General features: G+C 52.0%; 4 protein-coding genes across 4 annotated transcripts; 1 reads left to right on the top strand and 3 right to left on the bottom strand.

The window, feature by feature from the left end:
• Nucleotides 1-694: 694 nt before the first annotated feature.
• COCMIDRAFT_9036 (uncharacterized protein) lies at nucleotides 695-2998 on the bottom strand (the record flags this gene model as incomplete). The annotated part of the gene is made up of 4 exons (XM_007694069.1): nucleotides 695-867; nucleotides 1167-2571; nucleotides 2625-2738; nucleotides 2939-2998. 4 exons carry the CDS (start codon nucleotides 2996-2998, stop codon nucleotides 695-697), a joined length of 1752 nt encoding a protein of 583 aa, XP_007692259.1.
• Nucleotides 2999-4702: 1704 nt separating this feature from the next.
• Nucleotides 4703-9295, bottom strand: COCMIDRAFT_9035 (uncharacterized protein; the record flags this gene model as incomplete). The annotated part of the gene is made up of 5 exons (XM_007694068.1): nucleotides 4703-5341; nucleotides 5397-6521; nucleotides 6577-8997; nucleotides 9057-9182; nucleotides 9278-9295. 5 exons carry the CDS (start codon nucleotides 9293-9295, stop codon nucleotides 4703-4705), a joined length of 4329 nt encoding a protein of 1442 aa, XP_007692258.1.
• A 732-nt stretch (nucleotides 9296-10027) lies between these two features.
• Nucleotides 10028-11743, top strand: COCMIDRAFT_106766 (uncharacterized protein; the record flags this gene model as incomplete). The annotated part of the gene is made up of 1 exon (XM_007694081.1): nucleotides 10028-11743. One exon carries the CDS (start codon nucleotides 10028-10030, stop codon nucleotides 11741-11743), a length of 1716 nt encoding a protein of 571 aa, XP_007692271.1.
• Nucleotides 11744-12155: 412 nt separating this feature from the next.
• Nucleotides 12156-12927, bottom strand: COCMIDRAFT_29964 (uncharacterized protein; the record flags this gene model as incomplete). Its single annotated transcript, XM_007694076.1, has 4 exons — nucleotides 12156-12354; nucleotides 12394-12668; nucleotides 12700-12715; nucleotides 12839-12927. 4 exons carry the CDS (start codon nucleotides 12925-12927, stop codon nucleotides 12156-12158), a joined length of 579 nt encoding a protein of 192 aa, XP_007692266.1.
• Nucleotides 12928-14627: the final 1700 nt, after the last annotated feature.

Here is a 14627-nt window from a genome sequence, read left to right as displayed (position 1 = left end):
CGAGTGCAGGAATTGTGGCTGCCCGACGCACATTGCAGGAGATTCGGCGCGTCAATCTATCTTGAACCACGGCATGACAGGGCGGTTGTTGTTGTTGGGAACGTCGTAAAGACATGGACCAACCACCCACCTACCCCTCCTTGGCCAGCATGTTGCCTGCCGCAACACGGGCTAACCCGATGCTAGACTACGACGGCGACGGCGACGACGACGACGACGACGACTACTACTACTACTATTATTATTTACTTACTTGCACACGCGGCAGCAATGCCTTATACTATGTGGAGTTGAGTAGAGTGCATACATAATCTATGTATGTAGCATACATGTATGTATGTACTGCAGCCTGCATCTGGGACTTGACGCAGCAGGTGTACCGCTTACGTCTCCGTCAGCACCCTCTCACTCTCACTCTGCCTCTCACTCTGCTTACGCCAATCTAAAGCGTCTCCATCTCCCAATCTCTCGATGCACCCGACGCGCCACACTTGGCGCACGCTGGTGTGATGATTTGCAGGCGAATCATGACGCATCTTGGAAAGAACGAGGCCAGGGTCCTTGGCCTCCAATTCGTCGGCCTGGATGCCGGCCCCAATCCTTCTCCTTGATCACCAACACCACACCTACCGTTCCTGAAGCTTCCCCTTCCCGCCCCACCCTGCGCGTCTTCGCCCCGGGCCTGTCCAGTCTTTCAGTATCCGTAGTCACCGTTGTCCTCGCCGTCGTCATCCGTATCGGCTCGAGCCTGTCTTGCTCCTTTTCGACTACTGTCGGTCCTTCCGTATACTATGCTGCCACCCAGGTTGACTTTGTTGGCCATGTCCTGGTCCTGACTACCCAATCTATCACTGCCACGTCCTTTTACTATGCAAGTTATCAGTACATATCAGGCTTTGCAGCACTACAACGCTTACCACTACATTCGAGCCCGCCCCGCTGTCTTGAGTTTGGCCGCATCCGAGATTCATCCTGCCCTACTATTGCTACGTCAAAACCACCACATACATCGTCTCCGCGCACCCCTCTTTGCTGACCATCACAATTACTGCTACTGCTACTGCTACTGCTACTACTATTATTATTACTGTGACGTCCCAGCATCCCTCCGCGGCCACCCGGAGCTTGCGAATCAACGGTCATCCTTCGATTGCCCTCCACAGTACCCATGTCTTGTCGCTCTCCCGCTCTAGCCCCATGGTGTGATGTGGAGTTGGGCCGCATGGCTTTCCTCATCCTGCTCGCCTTCTTCTTCTTCTTCTTCAGCATGGCCATGTGGGGCTGCATGTACCCATTATCCATCATACCGATGGCAGTACTGTCAAATCCCATGTATCCCATGTCGGTCATGTCGGTCATGTCGGAAATGTCATCCCCATGTCTGCACATACCTGCAGCGGCCAAGCCACTAGCAATACCATGTGGCATTGGTCCGATTCCTGATGGAGCCACGCCGTACAGATTATAGTTCGGCATGCCCATTTGCCTAGCCGTGCGTGCATCAACATGGGGCCCGTTTGCCATGTAGTATAGGCTTTGTCCAGATCCGGATGCCCCGAGCCAAGGCGGCCGTGCGGGGCTATGCCTTCGATGTCTCTGACGACCTTCTTTCCTCATATCATCGAAACGCTCGTCTAGCGCTTCCAGTAAGTCTTCTTTGAAACCTTGAAACTGCTGCTGGAGTCTCCTCCCCTCTTCCCTGCCCCTATTCTTGCTCTTGTTCTTGTTCGTGTCCTTCCCCCTCCTCCTGTCTTGCCTGCCGCTACTGCTTTCGCTCTTTCGACATCCAGAGTGGTCATCACAGTTCCGCCCCAGGTCGTCCTTCAGTATGTATCGTATCTCCCCACTTACATACTCGTGGTCTTCTATGCCAGTGTCACTGTCGTTCTTTCGACGGTCCTCGCGTGCACGGTACAAGACTCGCTGGCTTTTTCGACACTTGCAGTCTATGGTACAGATACAGGCGTCGAGAAAGGCATCGCCGTCCAAACACTCTTGACCTGACGGCCCAAACTTCTTGCCTGAAGACTGTCCGTGGTTCAGACGTGTGGAGGTTTGCAGATCGACATGTGAGCTCAGCGGGCTTCTTGCCTTGTTCGTATCTGTATACGCGCCCATTGGCACATGCTCGTAGTGGTTCGGCCGCCCTCGTGGGACCGGCTCCGGCGGAAGTGTACCGTTACTCGATGGCGAACTACTACTAGGTAGTGGGCCAGGGGGGTAAGTTGGATAAGGACTGACTAAGCCTGTACCGGGCATCACCCCGTCTTCGCCGTACCCAACCAAATCGGGATTGGACGTGTACTCTGGAGGCAGGCCAGATGACTGCTGGCCGCTTCCGATACCACTCGCTGGCACTCCTACTGGCATACCTGCGTATTCCCCTCCGCCAGGCATCTCGGGTACTGACCTGGGTCTCGAGCCTAGGGTATCAAACCGTCCAAACACACCACTCGGTCCCATCATGCCCATGCCTTCGGTAAGACATCCTTTCGAATCTTCCTTGCGTCTTCTGATCTCGGCATCTACCGTCACGTTATCCAATGTGTTCTCGCCATCTCTGCTTGTCTCCTCTATTATATCAATGTCGGTTCCTCCCCTGCCATATCCATATCCCAGCGTACCATGTCCCCTTCCATCTCGAGCTCTTCCTCTAGCGTACGGTGCGTATACGGGGCCAACAGCACTACGTGTACGGGTACCCAGCCGCGATCGAGAGTAAGACGGGGGTGGATGAACTGTAAATGCTGTCCCTGCCAATCGGGGAATACAAAGTTTAGTTACATAGCAATAGTATCAATAGAGGAAAGTGGGGCGAGGTGGACGTGGGTAGTGGTAGCGTGCGTAAGTGCGGCGAAAGGGGGCCACCGCGCGGAAGGACACAGAAGAGAGAAGAAGAATGGACGAGGGATATCCACATACCCGGAGGAACAAGTACCTTGCCTCTTGGAGCGCTGACCTGAACTAGAGGCGGCGGTGTTGAGTGCGATGAGCCCATGTTAACTTGTCTTTATCTCTTCCTCTACTAGTAGTGGTAGTAGAACATGAAAAGAAACATGTGCCACCCCTCTTTTCCCCCTCCTCCAAGTACTAGTAGTAGTATACTCTTTTCTTCCTTTCAAAATCCTACCTCTTCACCGCTCAGGGCGAAGAGAGAGAAGAAGAAAAAAAAACCCCTCTCTTCCGGATACCAGAAAACAGATGGAAAATATTAAAGATTTTCCTAACTCTTACTTCCAAAAGTAGTAATCGAGCGTGTTCCGCCCACAAACGAAACCGAAAAAAAAAACTGGGTAGAAAAAAGTCGATCGAGAAAAAAAATAAGAAAGTTTAATGGTGATGAAAGGACGTTGAAATAAAAGGAGCGAGAGAAAGGGTGTTTGTTTGCTTGCTTGCTTGCTTGCATGCATGCTTTGCGTGTATATATTCTTCTCTGCCAACCATGCTAGTATTTCGTGCATGGTTACCTTTTTGTACAAACGGAAAATAACTGTCTTTTGCCATATCAAAGTTACACAACGTCGGTTTCACGACATATTTCTTTTCCGATTTCATTCCCGTGTTTTTTTTGATCTTTCCGTTGTCGTGCAAGATAGCCATTTTCCACGGGGTGATTTTTTTCTCTTTTTCTTTTTCTTTTCTCATTTGTTTTCCAAACCCCTAAATTCTGAGCTGTTATATATGTAGAATATTAGTCAAGTTGTAGAAGAAAAAAAATGTACGAATGATAATTGGAGGGGATTTTTTTTAATTGGGCTGAGAAAGGACTTTTGTGTCGTTTAGTTGATGGAAGTACTGAGTTTTTGAAATGTGGTATTTTTTTGAATGAAGAAAAACGATAAATGGATGCACAAAACATCTATTTGACGGAGAAAAGAAAACGCTCAATTCCAAGAAAACAAGGTAATAAGAAAGTAGGTATATTAAACTTTCGCTTGTTTCATGCTTAAAAGTATTTCAGTCTGATCTTAAGCATATGCATTTACATACAGTCATATCGTGCAGACATGTCGAGAGGTTGCAATAGTTCACCGCGGTACTTAGCAGGGCAATTACACATACACTTGCCAACAATCACAACGACTTTAACACACACACACACACACACACAAACAAAATCGCTACATCACATGCCAAATAATATCACACAAGTTGAATCTCTCAAGTCATTTATTCACCTCTTCCTTAGCTTGCTAGCAAACTTCTGCACTACATCATCATCGCTAATCAAATCATTACGCAGAATCTCGTGGTCCCATAGCCGCCAACGCCAAAGCCGTCCAATACCCGTTCAACACTAACAAGAAATGGAAAAACAGAAGAAGAAGAAGAGGACGCAGCAACGACAGCAAGATGCAACAAATAACGAAAACAACTAGGAAAACGCTAGACAGCAAACACAGTGCAAACCACACGTCCGCAAGTTCGCGCTTCTCCATCATCAATGCGCACGTACAAAATGAAAACAGTCGCTTCGGTTAGCGTACGGATCTGTTTGATTCGGGAAATGAATGCGCAGCACCCACGCCCGTCATACTTCATCGCCCCTTCCCACATACCCTACCATCACCAATCTGAGTCGGTAGAAAAACGAAGAGTGGTTGCAAAGCTAAAACGCAAGAAGATGCCAGTAAGTAAAGTGAGTGCCCGAGAATGCAACTAGAGAAAAGGGTATCGACGATGAAGAGAAATGAAGCGACTTTTAGAAAATCATCGATCGAACCTGATCTCTACGTCCCGACTTTGCAGCAGACTCTTGTGTTCGCGGCCTTGGAGGCGGCGCATGCGACATGCGCATATCTTTCAGAGGTGGAGCTGGTGCGTGTGATTGCGTTCGGGCATGACCCTTGACGGGGCTAGGGTTGGGCCTGGGCGAATGGACATCGTGCGATTGAGTGCGTGCGTGAGCCGGACGGTCAATGTTTGAGTTTGAAATAGGAGACCCCAGCTGGGCTCGCTCCTTGCGTTCCTTGCGTTCCTTTTCAAGGACCATGGCGGCCCAGCCCTTGTTCTGCGCAATATCCTTTCCGACGGTCTCGGAAAGAACCTTCATCCAAGCCTCCTTTTGGTCGCGACTGTCGGCATAAAAGTCAATGACCTCGCCGTTGGCGAAGCGGATGCGGAATCCTTCCTCGACAAACATGTAGCCTTCTTCGTCTTCCGCGAACCCAGACTTGCGGCGGCCACCAGACTTGGTCGCAGAAGGCTGTTGAAGAGCGGATTTGTCGTCCATGAGCTTAGAAGCCTTTGCCAAGTTGATAGTAGCACGCGGCTGGCGAGTCGACTCGTGATACGCAGTCAGCTTTGTGCCTTCCAGGCGGAAGAATCGGCGACGCCAGTACTACACCATGTTAGTTTGGATTTGTGAGTGAAGAGTTAATGCGGGAGGTACTTACCGGACAATCGCCACCTTGTTGGCTTAGAGTGCCTTCGAAGCTAATATCTTTGACTTGTTCAGCCTCCTTGAGCTCACGAATGCAAGCATTCATGCTCTTGGGCATGTCCTCGTCTTTGGAGTTCTTCGGCTTGGGGACATACAACAGCTGAAGAGTTAGCTTGCCGACCCGATAAGGGGGACGGCGAACAACACCACCACGTTTGCTCTTAACACTGCTTCCACCCGTGTTGTCAACGGCCCACTCGTTGAAGCAGGGAACATCAACAGTTAAAGGGCGACCGTATGCTTGGTTTTCGTAATTACTGAGACAGACATAGGCACGAGCAAACGATCCATCCGAACCAACCAAGTCATGGAGGAGGTCCCAGGCAGTTGCCTGGTAGTTGCGTTTAGCAGCAGCCTGAGCCTCTTGCTGTTCTTGAAGAGCGATGCGATCAGCCTCCTCTTGCGCCTTGCGCTCTTGCTCCTTCCTCTTTTTGGGCGATGAGAGGAGATTGCGGAAGGCTGAGTGCGACTTCTTGTGGTTGACAATCTTGGTAGGTGGAGCAACAACCTGTTGCACGGCCGGAGGCTCGAGCTTTGTTTGCAGGGTGAGTTGGAACTCGAGATCGTCCAAGACGACAAGCTCAAACTCTTGACCAATCGGAGCCGATTGGGAAAGCTCCAGCCAAGACGTGGTAACACAGTGCAAGCCATTGTCGAGAGTCAGCTGGAAGTTGACGCGCTCCTTCTTGGGGAGAGGAAGATCGAGGTCCTTGACACCAACCACCTTGACAAAGACTCTGCCACGCTCCTCTCCGTCTTCAAACTCATCAACAACGCCCTGTTCAGCCACAGCGTCGAGACCACCCGCGACAGCCGAGTCCTGGCCAGGTAAAGGCGGAGCGGGGCCCTCGGAGGTCCGCATTCGCCGGCCCGATGCAGTTCGGATGCTCTTGCGTCGAGGCTTGCCATTCCATGGTTCTTTCGTCCAAGGCTTGCGCTCAGCACTAGCCTTGCGAGTTCCAGTTTTGGCAACTACGATCTCAGGCGCAGCATCAGTTCCAGTGGGCGGCTTCTCGTCACTGAATTGACGGCTGCTGGCAACAACAACCTTTTTGTTTTCACGCATCATATATCCCTTCTGTGTGTAGATGTTAGTAAACTGATCCAGTTGTATAAGTAAAAGGGCAACTTACCTTTTGTGCAGCAATGATGTGATCAAACTCCTTGTCGAGGCCGAAGCTGAGGTCATTCGAGTCATCGCCAAGATTAAGATCAAGCATGCGTCTCTCTCTCGTCCCAATGCTGAGCTGTGAATCTTCATCATCAGCATGGCCCGGCTCGAGGCTCATAGATTGGCGTTTAGGGCTTCGCTCAGGGACGGGAGGAGCATAGCCACCACTGACATGGCGACGCGTGGCCGCCATGTCAACCTCATCAGGGATGAGCGAAGGTCTTGTCTTCAACTTTCCACCTGCACCCCGGATAGTGGCTTCGCGCTGAGGAACCTCAATGTCTTCTTGTGGAAGGGGTGATTGAGCAACAGGGTGTCGAATGACGGAGCCTGGAGTACTAGGACCTTCCGATCCTGACTCGTCATCCTGACCTTCTGCCGGTTCTGGGGTGACAGGCCGACGGAGAGCATCGCGCATAGCGTCCAGCTTAGGAGCCTTGTCAAGTGGGTTCGCAGGTGTGTCGACTGTAGGCTTCTCGGGGTCAAGGCTGAGATCCATGTCCTTGGCATCAAAGTTTGAAAACATCTCGTCTTGCTGAACCTGCTTGTCCTCGACGACTGGTGAGGAGGGGGCAACCGTTGGTGTTGATGGGCCGGAAGAGTCGATGGTGCTCTGGGATGTGGGCTGCTCCTCAGGCTCAAGTGAATATTGGCTAGTGTCATCCTCGTCGTCCGACGCTGGTGGCATGGGGTGGTGGATGACGGATGAGTCACGCTCGTAGTCTTCAAGTTGGGACATGGAGCTACCATCTACGTCTGTTTCGTCATCGTGGTTACCGTGCGGCACATCGCCATAGCTATATGCATCCACTACGCTGTCTGCCTCACTCTGAGAAACACCAGAGACTTGTCGTGGGTTTTCGTCGAAGTTGGAAGAGACCTCACGCGAGGGGATGGGGACGTCAGGATCAAGATCAGCGAGGTCTCCATAGCTGCGCTCAGGGCTGTCGTCGTGGTCGAAGTTGCTGTATTCAACCTCGGAATCGTCGTCTTCACCATCCTCAAAGTTGCGGCTCTTGACACGACGGAGGATGGAATCACGGGAGATGCGAGGCGCAGATCTCGGCTCACCAGCGGCAGCCTCGGACCCCTCAACGTCAGCGTCGGTGACCTCATCGTCAACATGAATGTTCTTCCTGTTCTGCATCTCCTGTGTTGGTGTACTTGTATCGCGGTCGTTGTCGAAGTTCATCAAACGCAATCGATCCTCAAGCGACATGGAAACTTCGCGCATGTTGAGGAGGTCGTTCTTGGAGATACCAGCGGCTTGGGGAAGCTGAGGGAGAGACCGCCGCCTGTCGTTGATTCGCTCAGCAGCATTAGACAAACCAATGCTCGAGTCACGCCGCCGACTGCCCTCCTGGGCTGGGAAGCCGGGAAGAGGAGGAAGTGGTCTGGCGTCGCTATCAGAGGCGGTTGAGCCTAGGCGCGCTTGGTTCCTTTGGCCATTGGGGTTTGCAGAAGGCATGGGGCTGTTATCGCGACCATCGAAAACATCGTCGTAGGTGTCAGTCAGTGAAGTGTCTGCGGCGTCTGGGCTCATATGGCGCCAATCCTCAGGAAGGACTACGGGTGTCTTCTCGGTGTCCTCGAGGGAAGCATCGAAGCTGTCGTCCTGATCAAAGCTGAGCTCCTCCTCGGTCTCATCCTCTTCGGAGTCGTAACTGCCGTCTCGCGATGCCGTCGTCACCGAGGGATCGGGTGTGACCATCTCGAACTCTGTGATTTGGGGGGGCCTAGTGTCGAAGGTCACACTCTTAGCATGGCGCCGCAGGGGGCGGGGCGTCTGTTGCACCATGTCCTCGTCGTCGGAGAAGACAGCGCTGGAGTCGGGGTTATACTGTGGTGAGTTGAAGCGGCCGTTGCTGACAAGCGACGACTTTGTGGGGGATGCGCGACCTTCTGAGGGCGACGACTTTGAGGGTGAAGAAAAGGATGACTGTGTGGGCAGCTTGGCGGGGGAAGTCTTGGAGGGACTGAGGATGGGAATCCTGGTAGGGCCATTGGTGGTGCTGTTGTTGTTGTTGTTGTTCTCATCGCGCAGGCCCTGCATACCATGGCCGCCATATGCGTTGCCCTGTACGACGGTGTTAAGCGGGCGACCGGCGGCGAGGGGGCGGTCGAGTGGCTGGACGAGGGTGGGGTCGTATTCGTTCTTCTGCTCGCGGGCGAACATGCTGCTGTTCTTGACACGTGACTGCTTCTTCAGGTTCTCAATCGAGTTGCGCTTGGGGGAGAGCGGTGTGCTGGCCTCGCAGTCGTTCTCTGACGTGTCGAAGCGGCTCTTGGGCGACGTTGTCTGCTCCTTCCAGAAGAGACGGGGGCTGTGGGTAAAGGGCGACGAGTCGCGGTAGGGCGAGCTCTCCTTGGAGATGAGCATCTTCTGGAGGGGGCGTGTCAGTTGCTTTTGGTGCTGATGGAGCGGCGGCCATGTGCACGAACCTTTGTTGACTGGTTCCAGCTGGGCGAGTTCCTGCGGTGCTCATGGGGGCTGATCTCCGACAGCGGCCGGCCACTGCCCTTGGGGGACGAGGTGGAGGGCGATTTGGTGATGCGCAGCGGCGACACCTGGGTGCCATTGCTGTCAGCATCCGAGTTGCAGTCGCAGTCGCCGTCGCCGGAGCGCCGTGGTGGAGGGGGGAATGGGGGAATGGGGTGCTTACCGCTTCGTTGCGCGACATGTCTGCCGCAATGTGCTAGGCGAGTGCAAACAAAGAAATCCTTTGTTGTTTGTCTAGCCGTCACTGGGCAATGTCCGTGGATGAGTTGGGCGCGCACTGGCAGGCCTAGTGGAGTGGAGTGTAGGCAGTGAGTGCACGGCAGCGTGTGCGCTGATGAAGCCGGGAGCAAAGCAAGTGAAGGACACACACACTCACACACAGGCACACACGGGGCGCGGAGGTTATGGTGCAGTGAAGAGGCTATCAAAGACGAGCGAGTGTGTGTGTGTGTGGATGCGTGCGGTGTGAATTGGATTTGGGGCCGTGGGCGCTATCTAAGGTGTTGATAGCCGGGGTAGACGGGTGTTGGGTGGTGTTGCTGCGGTAACGAGCCGCATGTGGCTGGAGCCCACCCGCCTGTCCATGGCACGCTGGCAGCAATGGCAGCCCGCTGCGCCTAGCGCCCACTTGCATCGCGACATCGCCCGTGCCGCCCGACGTCACCTCGTCTGCCCGTTTGGGGGGAAAAAATTGCCGTCCCAAAAAATAAAACCACCACAACCGCGGACCATGCTGTCACGGCTGCCTGCTCCGTGTCCGCTCTGCAGCCCGCGGGCACTGCTGGGCCCCTCGCCATTGCGCTGCCAGTCATCATCACTGCTGCACCGCCCACGCCCACGCCCGTATGCCGCCCACGACGACCGCCGCCAGTCGTCGTCGCTGTCGCCCTCGAGGGCCCCGAGACGCTCGCGCATGGTGCTGTCGGAACATGTCGCCCGCACGCCAGACACCAAGCCCAGGAAGAAGCCCGATGCCTTCTCCTATCTGAACCGCACACACGCGCCGCCGGGCCTGCAACGGATGCGCGACCAGAGAGAGGCACGTGGGCGCCCGTCGTCGCCCACCGGACACAGCCAGGGCAGGGCCAGGCCAAGGACAGAGCCCTTCCACGCCCTTAAGATGCAGAGCTCGCTGCACCAGGTTCCCTACAGCGACCGCACCGCCATCAAGCGCAACATGGACCAGTACGACTCCTTCGACAAGTTCCCCCTCGCCGAGCCCGTCCTGCGCGCCGTCAGCGATGCACTGCCCGGCCTCGAGTACCGCAATCCCACACCGGCGCAGGCTGTCGCCATACCCGCTCTGCTCGGCATGCAAAAAGCTGTGCGCACCAAAGCAAAAGCGAACAAGACTGGCCCCGACGCCTTTTTGCTCGCAGCCGAGACGGGGTCCGGAAAGACGCTGGCATACCTTCTCCCTACCCTGGACGCCATCAAGCAGAACGAGATGCGCGAAAAGGATGAGGCCGAGCAACAGGCCAACGAAGCGGCCCAAGAGGCCGCTGCGGCTGCCAAAGAGCACGATAAGCGAACCGACATGTTTGCTGCCGAGGAGCCAGAGATCAACAAGGCCGTTGATCCAGCCCGTCCACGGGCCATCATCCTCGTTCCCTCTGCCGAGCTGGTTGCACAGGTCGGTGCCGTCGCAAAGTCGCTCTCGCACACAATCAAGTTCCGTGCCGCGCCCATATCTGCCAAGATGTCTGCTACTGTCATCCGCAACCAGCTCTTCAACCCCAACGGCGTCGATGTTGTCATCAGCACCCCGCCGCTCCTTGCCAGCATTGCCCAAAGCAACCCCAACATCCTTGCCCGCGTTACCCATCTCATCTGCGACGAAGCAGACTCCCTCTTCGACCGCTCTTTCAAGGAGACTACTACCGAAATCCTCGAGCGGGCCACTCCATCTCTCAAGAAGCTTGTTCTATGCTCGGCCACCATTCCCAAATACCTCGACAAGTACCTTGCACAGAGGTTTCCCGACATGCACCGCCTCGTCACCCCCAACTTGCACGCCATTCCCCGCAGGGTGCAGTTGGGCGTCGTGGACGTGAACAAGGATCCCTACCGCGGTAACAAGTTACTTGCTTGTGCAGACACGATATGGCAAATTGGCAAAGCATCTGCTGACTATGATCCCACCGAGGGCAAGGAGGCAATACCCACAAAGCGCATCTTGGTTTTTGTCAATGAGCGCGAAGACACTGAACAAGTGGCACAATACCTTGTCAAAAAGGGCATTGATGCTCTAGCCTTCCATCGCGACACAGACCCTTCGCGACAAGCAAAGATTCTCAAATCGTTTACTAGCGATGCTTCACTCGGCACTTCGCCAGCGACTCAAGATGAAGCACCCATCAACTCAACACTGGCGAACAAACGCACTCTACCCAACACCAAGGTCATTGTCACAACTGATCTCGGCTCAAGAGGTATCGATACCGTGTCCGTTCGACACGTCATCCTCTTTGATGTTCCCCACACCACCATTGATTTTATCCACCGCCTTGGCCGCACAGGCCGAATGGGCAGACGTGGAAGAGGTATTGTACTGCTCGGGCCAGGCGACCGTGCAGACGTTGTACGAGAAGTCCGAGAGGCCATGTTCAGGGGCGAAGCGCTTATTTGAGCAGCAACGCCATTGTGTACGATTAGGGAGAAGACCAAAAGTTTTGTATATATAGAGTTAGACATACCCGATTAGACCTGTGGCTGACCCCATCACGATTCTTGGCTTTAGCTGTTGCATCGCACTGACGCCACTTTACGATTAAAATAGATATGAATGACAATGACGGATGATCAAATCCCATGTACTCTTCAGGCCTGCATCCTTCTCATCTACTTCCAACGCTGTATCTCTGCTTCTTGTTGCCAAGAAGAAAGCACCACACCATGCACTACACATGCATTGATTGATCCATCTCTGGGTATGTCGGTCAATTTATTCACCCCTGCAGACTGTCTGATTTCTTGGATTGGAACTGTAAGCATTGCCATGTCTATGGAGATATCAACGCTTATGCATGTCTACCAGTGTTTCACGGATTGCAGCTGGACTCGCTACCGGTCGCGGCATTGGCCTGGCCGTAGCCTGGATCGTCGCATGTTGAACCGACCAGATCCAAACAAACAGTAGTAGTAGGCGCCTTGGTGGGTCCAATCTTGATGACAATGACAACACGACAGCGCCCGTTGCCCAAACTACAGCTTACATGCTCGGAAGGTGCGTAAACAAGACTGATTGTTTGTGTACATGTATGTTTCACAAACATTTACATCCCGGTATTATCCCTGCTGCCACCCAAGTAATTACCTAACCGACTTGTTCGCTTCAACCAGCCCGCCGACAGCGGGGCTAGCGTTGTTGTCGACCAAAAACTCACCGTCCCCGTCACGCGCTGTGAGTTATCACGCTTTGTGACATGCAAACTACGTTTGACAAATCCCTGGACCCTCTTGAATGCATTGCCGTCACCCGGGCTACCGCTGCCTGCCTCATGTGCAGCAACTAAACCGACGTCGCTGCTAACAATAGTCCCACCGTATCTCGCCTATCTCAGATCTAGTCCTACAATCACATACATGCTTGAGGTGAAGCCTGCAGGATACGTATGTATCATCACGCTACACAGAATGAGCTAACGTCCGGCTGGACTAGACCTGCAGAAATAACGATAATCGCCTTGTATCAATAACATGCACATTCAGGTTACTTACTCACAGCCCACAAAACAGGTTCTCGCAATACTGTGCCGGTTTGGGGTTAGCACTGCATCTGTGCGGTAATTTGCTAGCATGTATCAACGCCATGTTTTGCCAACTAACAATCGACCGCATCTGGCATGCTCCTATCCATCTCCAACTCTTTCCTAGAAACGACTCGTTTCCTAGAAGAAGAAGAAGGAGAAAAAGAATAACAATAGCGTCAAAGTAACATCCAAATGCTCAGAGACATGGACCAGCATCATAGAAGCACTGACCTACCCAAGTACTAGCTACGAAACTCTAATTTTACATGCTATTTCAATATGAGAACTCTTGGATCCCATACCTCGACCATTGCAAAATATACATTCGTACATACCGCTTCGCCAGTAGGCCTATCGGGCGCCCGCACCCACGCGTAAGCTGACACGGCAACTGCCGAAATTAACCTTGGGGACCAATGAAATCCACATGTCGCCTGAGTCCGGCTAAGAATAGTCGTAGCACATCTGCAAAATAGCAGCCGTGTAGCTCCACTTGATTATCTGTCGTGGAATCCATGGATGCCGATCATCTGAAAAGGTCACCAAGTTTGTGTCTCAATGGCTCGGTAGTATTGCAGATAAGCATGTAGTACACATAGGTAGCAGTTGTCAACAAACTGTGTAAACATATGGTTTTGAAGAGTGCGTTTAAGGTTCCGGCATAATAGTCCATATGTCGTGGTCTATGGCTGTAACTGTATCTTCCCAAAACAATATCAAAAGAGAAGTGATGTACATGTATCTCAAGCTTTTAACCACATTGAGAGAGCGATTGGCAGTTCATACCATGTATGTAAATAAGTTATGAATCAAGCACGCCTACCTACCAGCCCTCGTGAGATACACAAGACTAGATCGATATTCTTTGTCGAAACTTGACAATAGCAAAAATTTCTTCCTGGGCGAACCTCTCGTGAAGGAGGATATGAGTTGCAATGGCGTATTGTCCAAAAGTGACACAAAGTCTGATACAATCTGTAAGCACACACTGTAGGCTACCGAATGAGTGTGAAGACGTGCATCTTCAAACAGCATTTGAAACGTACCACCTAGTAACGAATATCTCATTTTTGTATTGCCCGTCCCCAAAGAAAACAACAATACAAGAATTTACTGATATGTCTAAGCCAAGGGCGACGGCCATATTTCCGCACTTTCCGCAGCCCGTCGCTTAGCTACAGCATACTTGCATGGCGTAGACGAATAATTCTGATGCTCGGCTCGGTATCAAGGGTCGCTTGTTACGTCATCAGGCCCTGCATCATGCAAAGCTGCTTATACATCACCATGTACTAACTAACGTGTTCCACTAGTAAGCTGGGCACACCAGTAAGCTGGGCACCCCACCTAACCTAACGCGACTCTCTATATAATCACTATAATGCCGCGATAATAACGCTCTATATAGACCTCTTATAAGGGTAGAATAAGTCTTACTATTATATCTTCTTATAATAATTTAAAATAATTTATCTACGCTTTTATAAAAGTATATAATATANTATAATTAATACTATATACNTANNTTTAAGNTANNTAGCTATAGTTAGAGATAGTCTCTATTAACTAAAANCTATTANNTATTAAAGAGTAGTCTCTTATATAGTAGATTCTAAACNTTAATTANNNTAGTTTTCTACTCTATATTATTAATATATAATAAATAGTAGATATATTACTTACTATATATAGCTAAGATTTACCTTCTTAGTCTATAAGTAAGAATTAGATATTATACTTTATTTAAAGTTAGCTAAAGCT

The sequence above is a fragment of the Bipolaris oryzae genome, assembly GCF_000523455.1.
Source record: "Bipolaris oryzae ATCC 44560 unplaced genomic scaffold scaffold_196, whole genome shotgun sequence".
Taxonomy (NCBI): Eukaryota; Fungi; Ascomycota; class Dothideomycetes; order Pleosporales; family Pleosporaceae; genus Bipolaris; species Bipolaris oryzae.
This window is presented reverse-complemented; position numbering and strand designations above follow the sequence as displayed.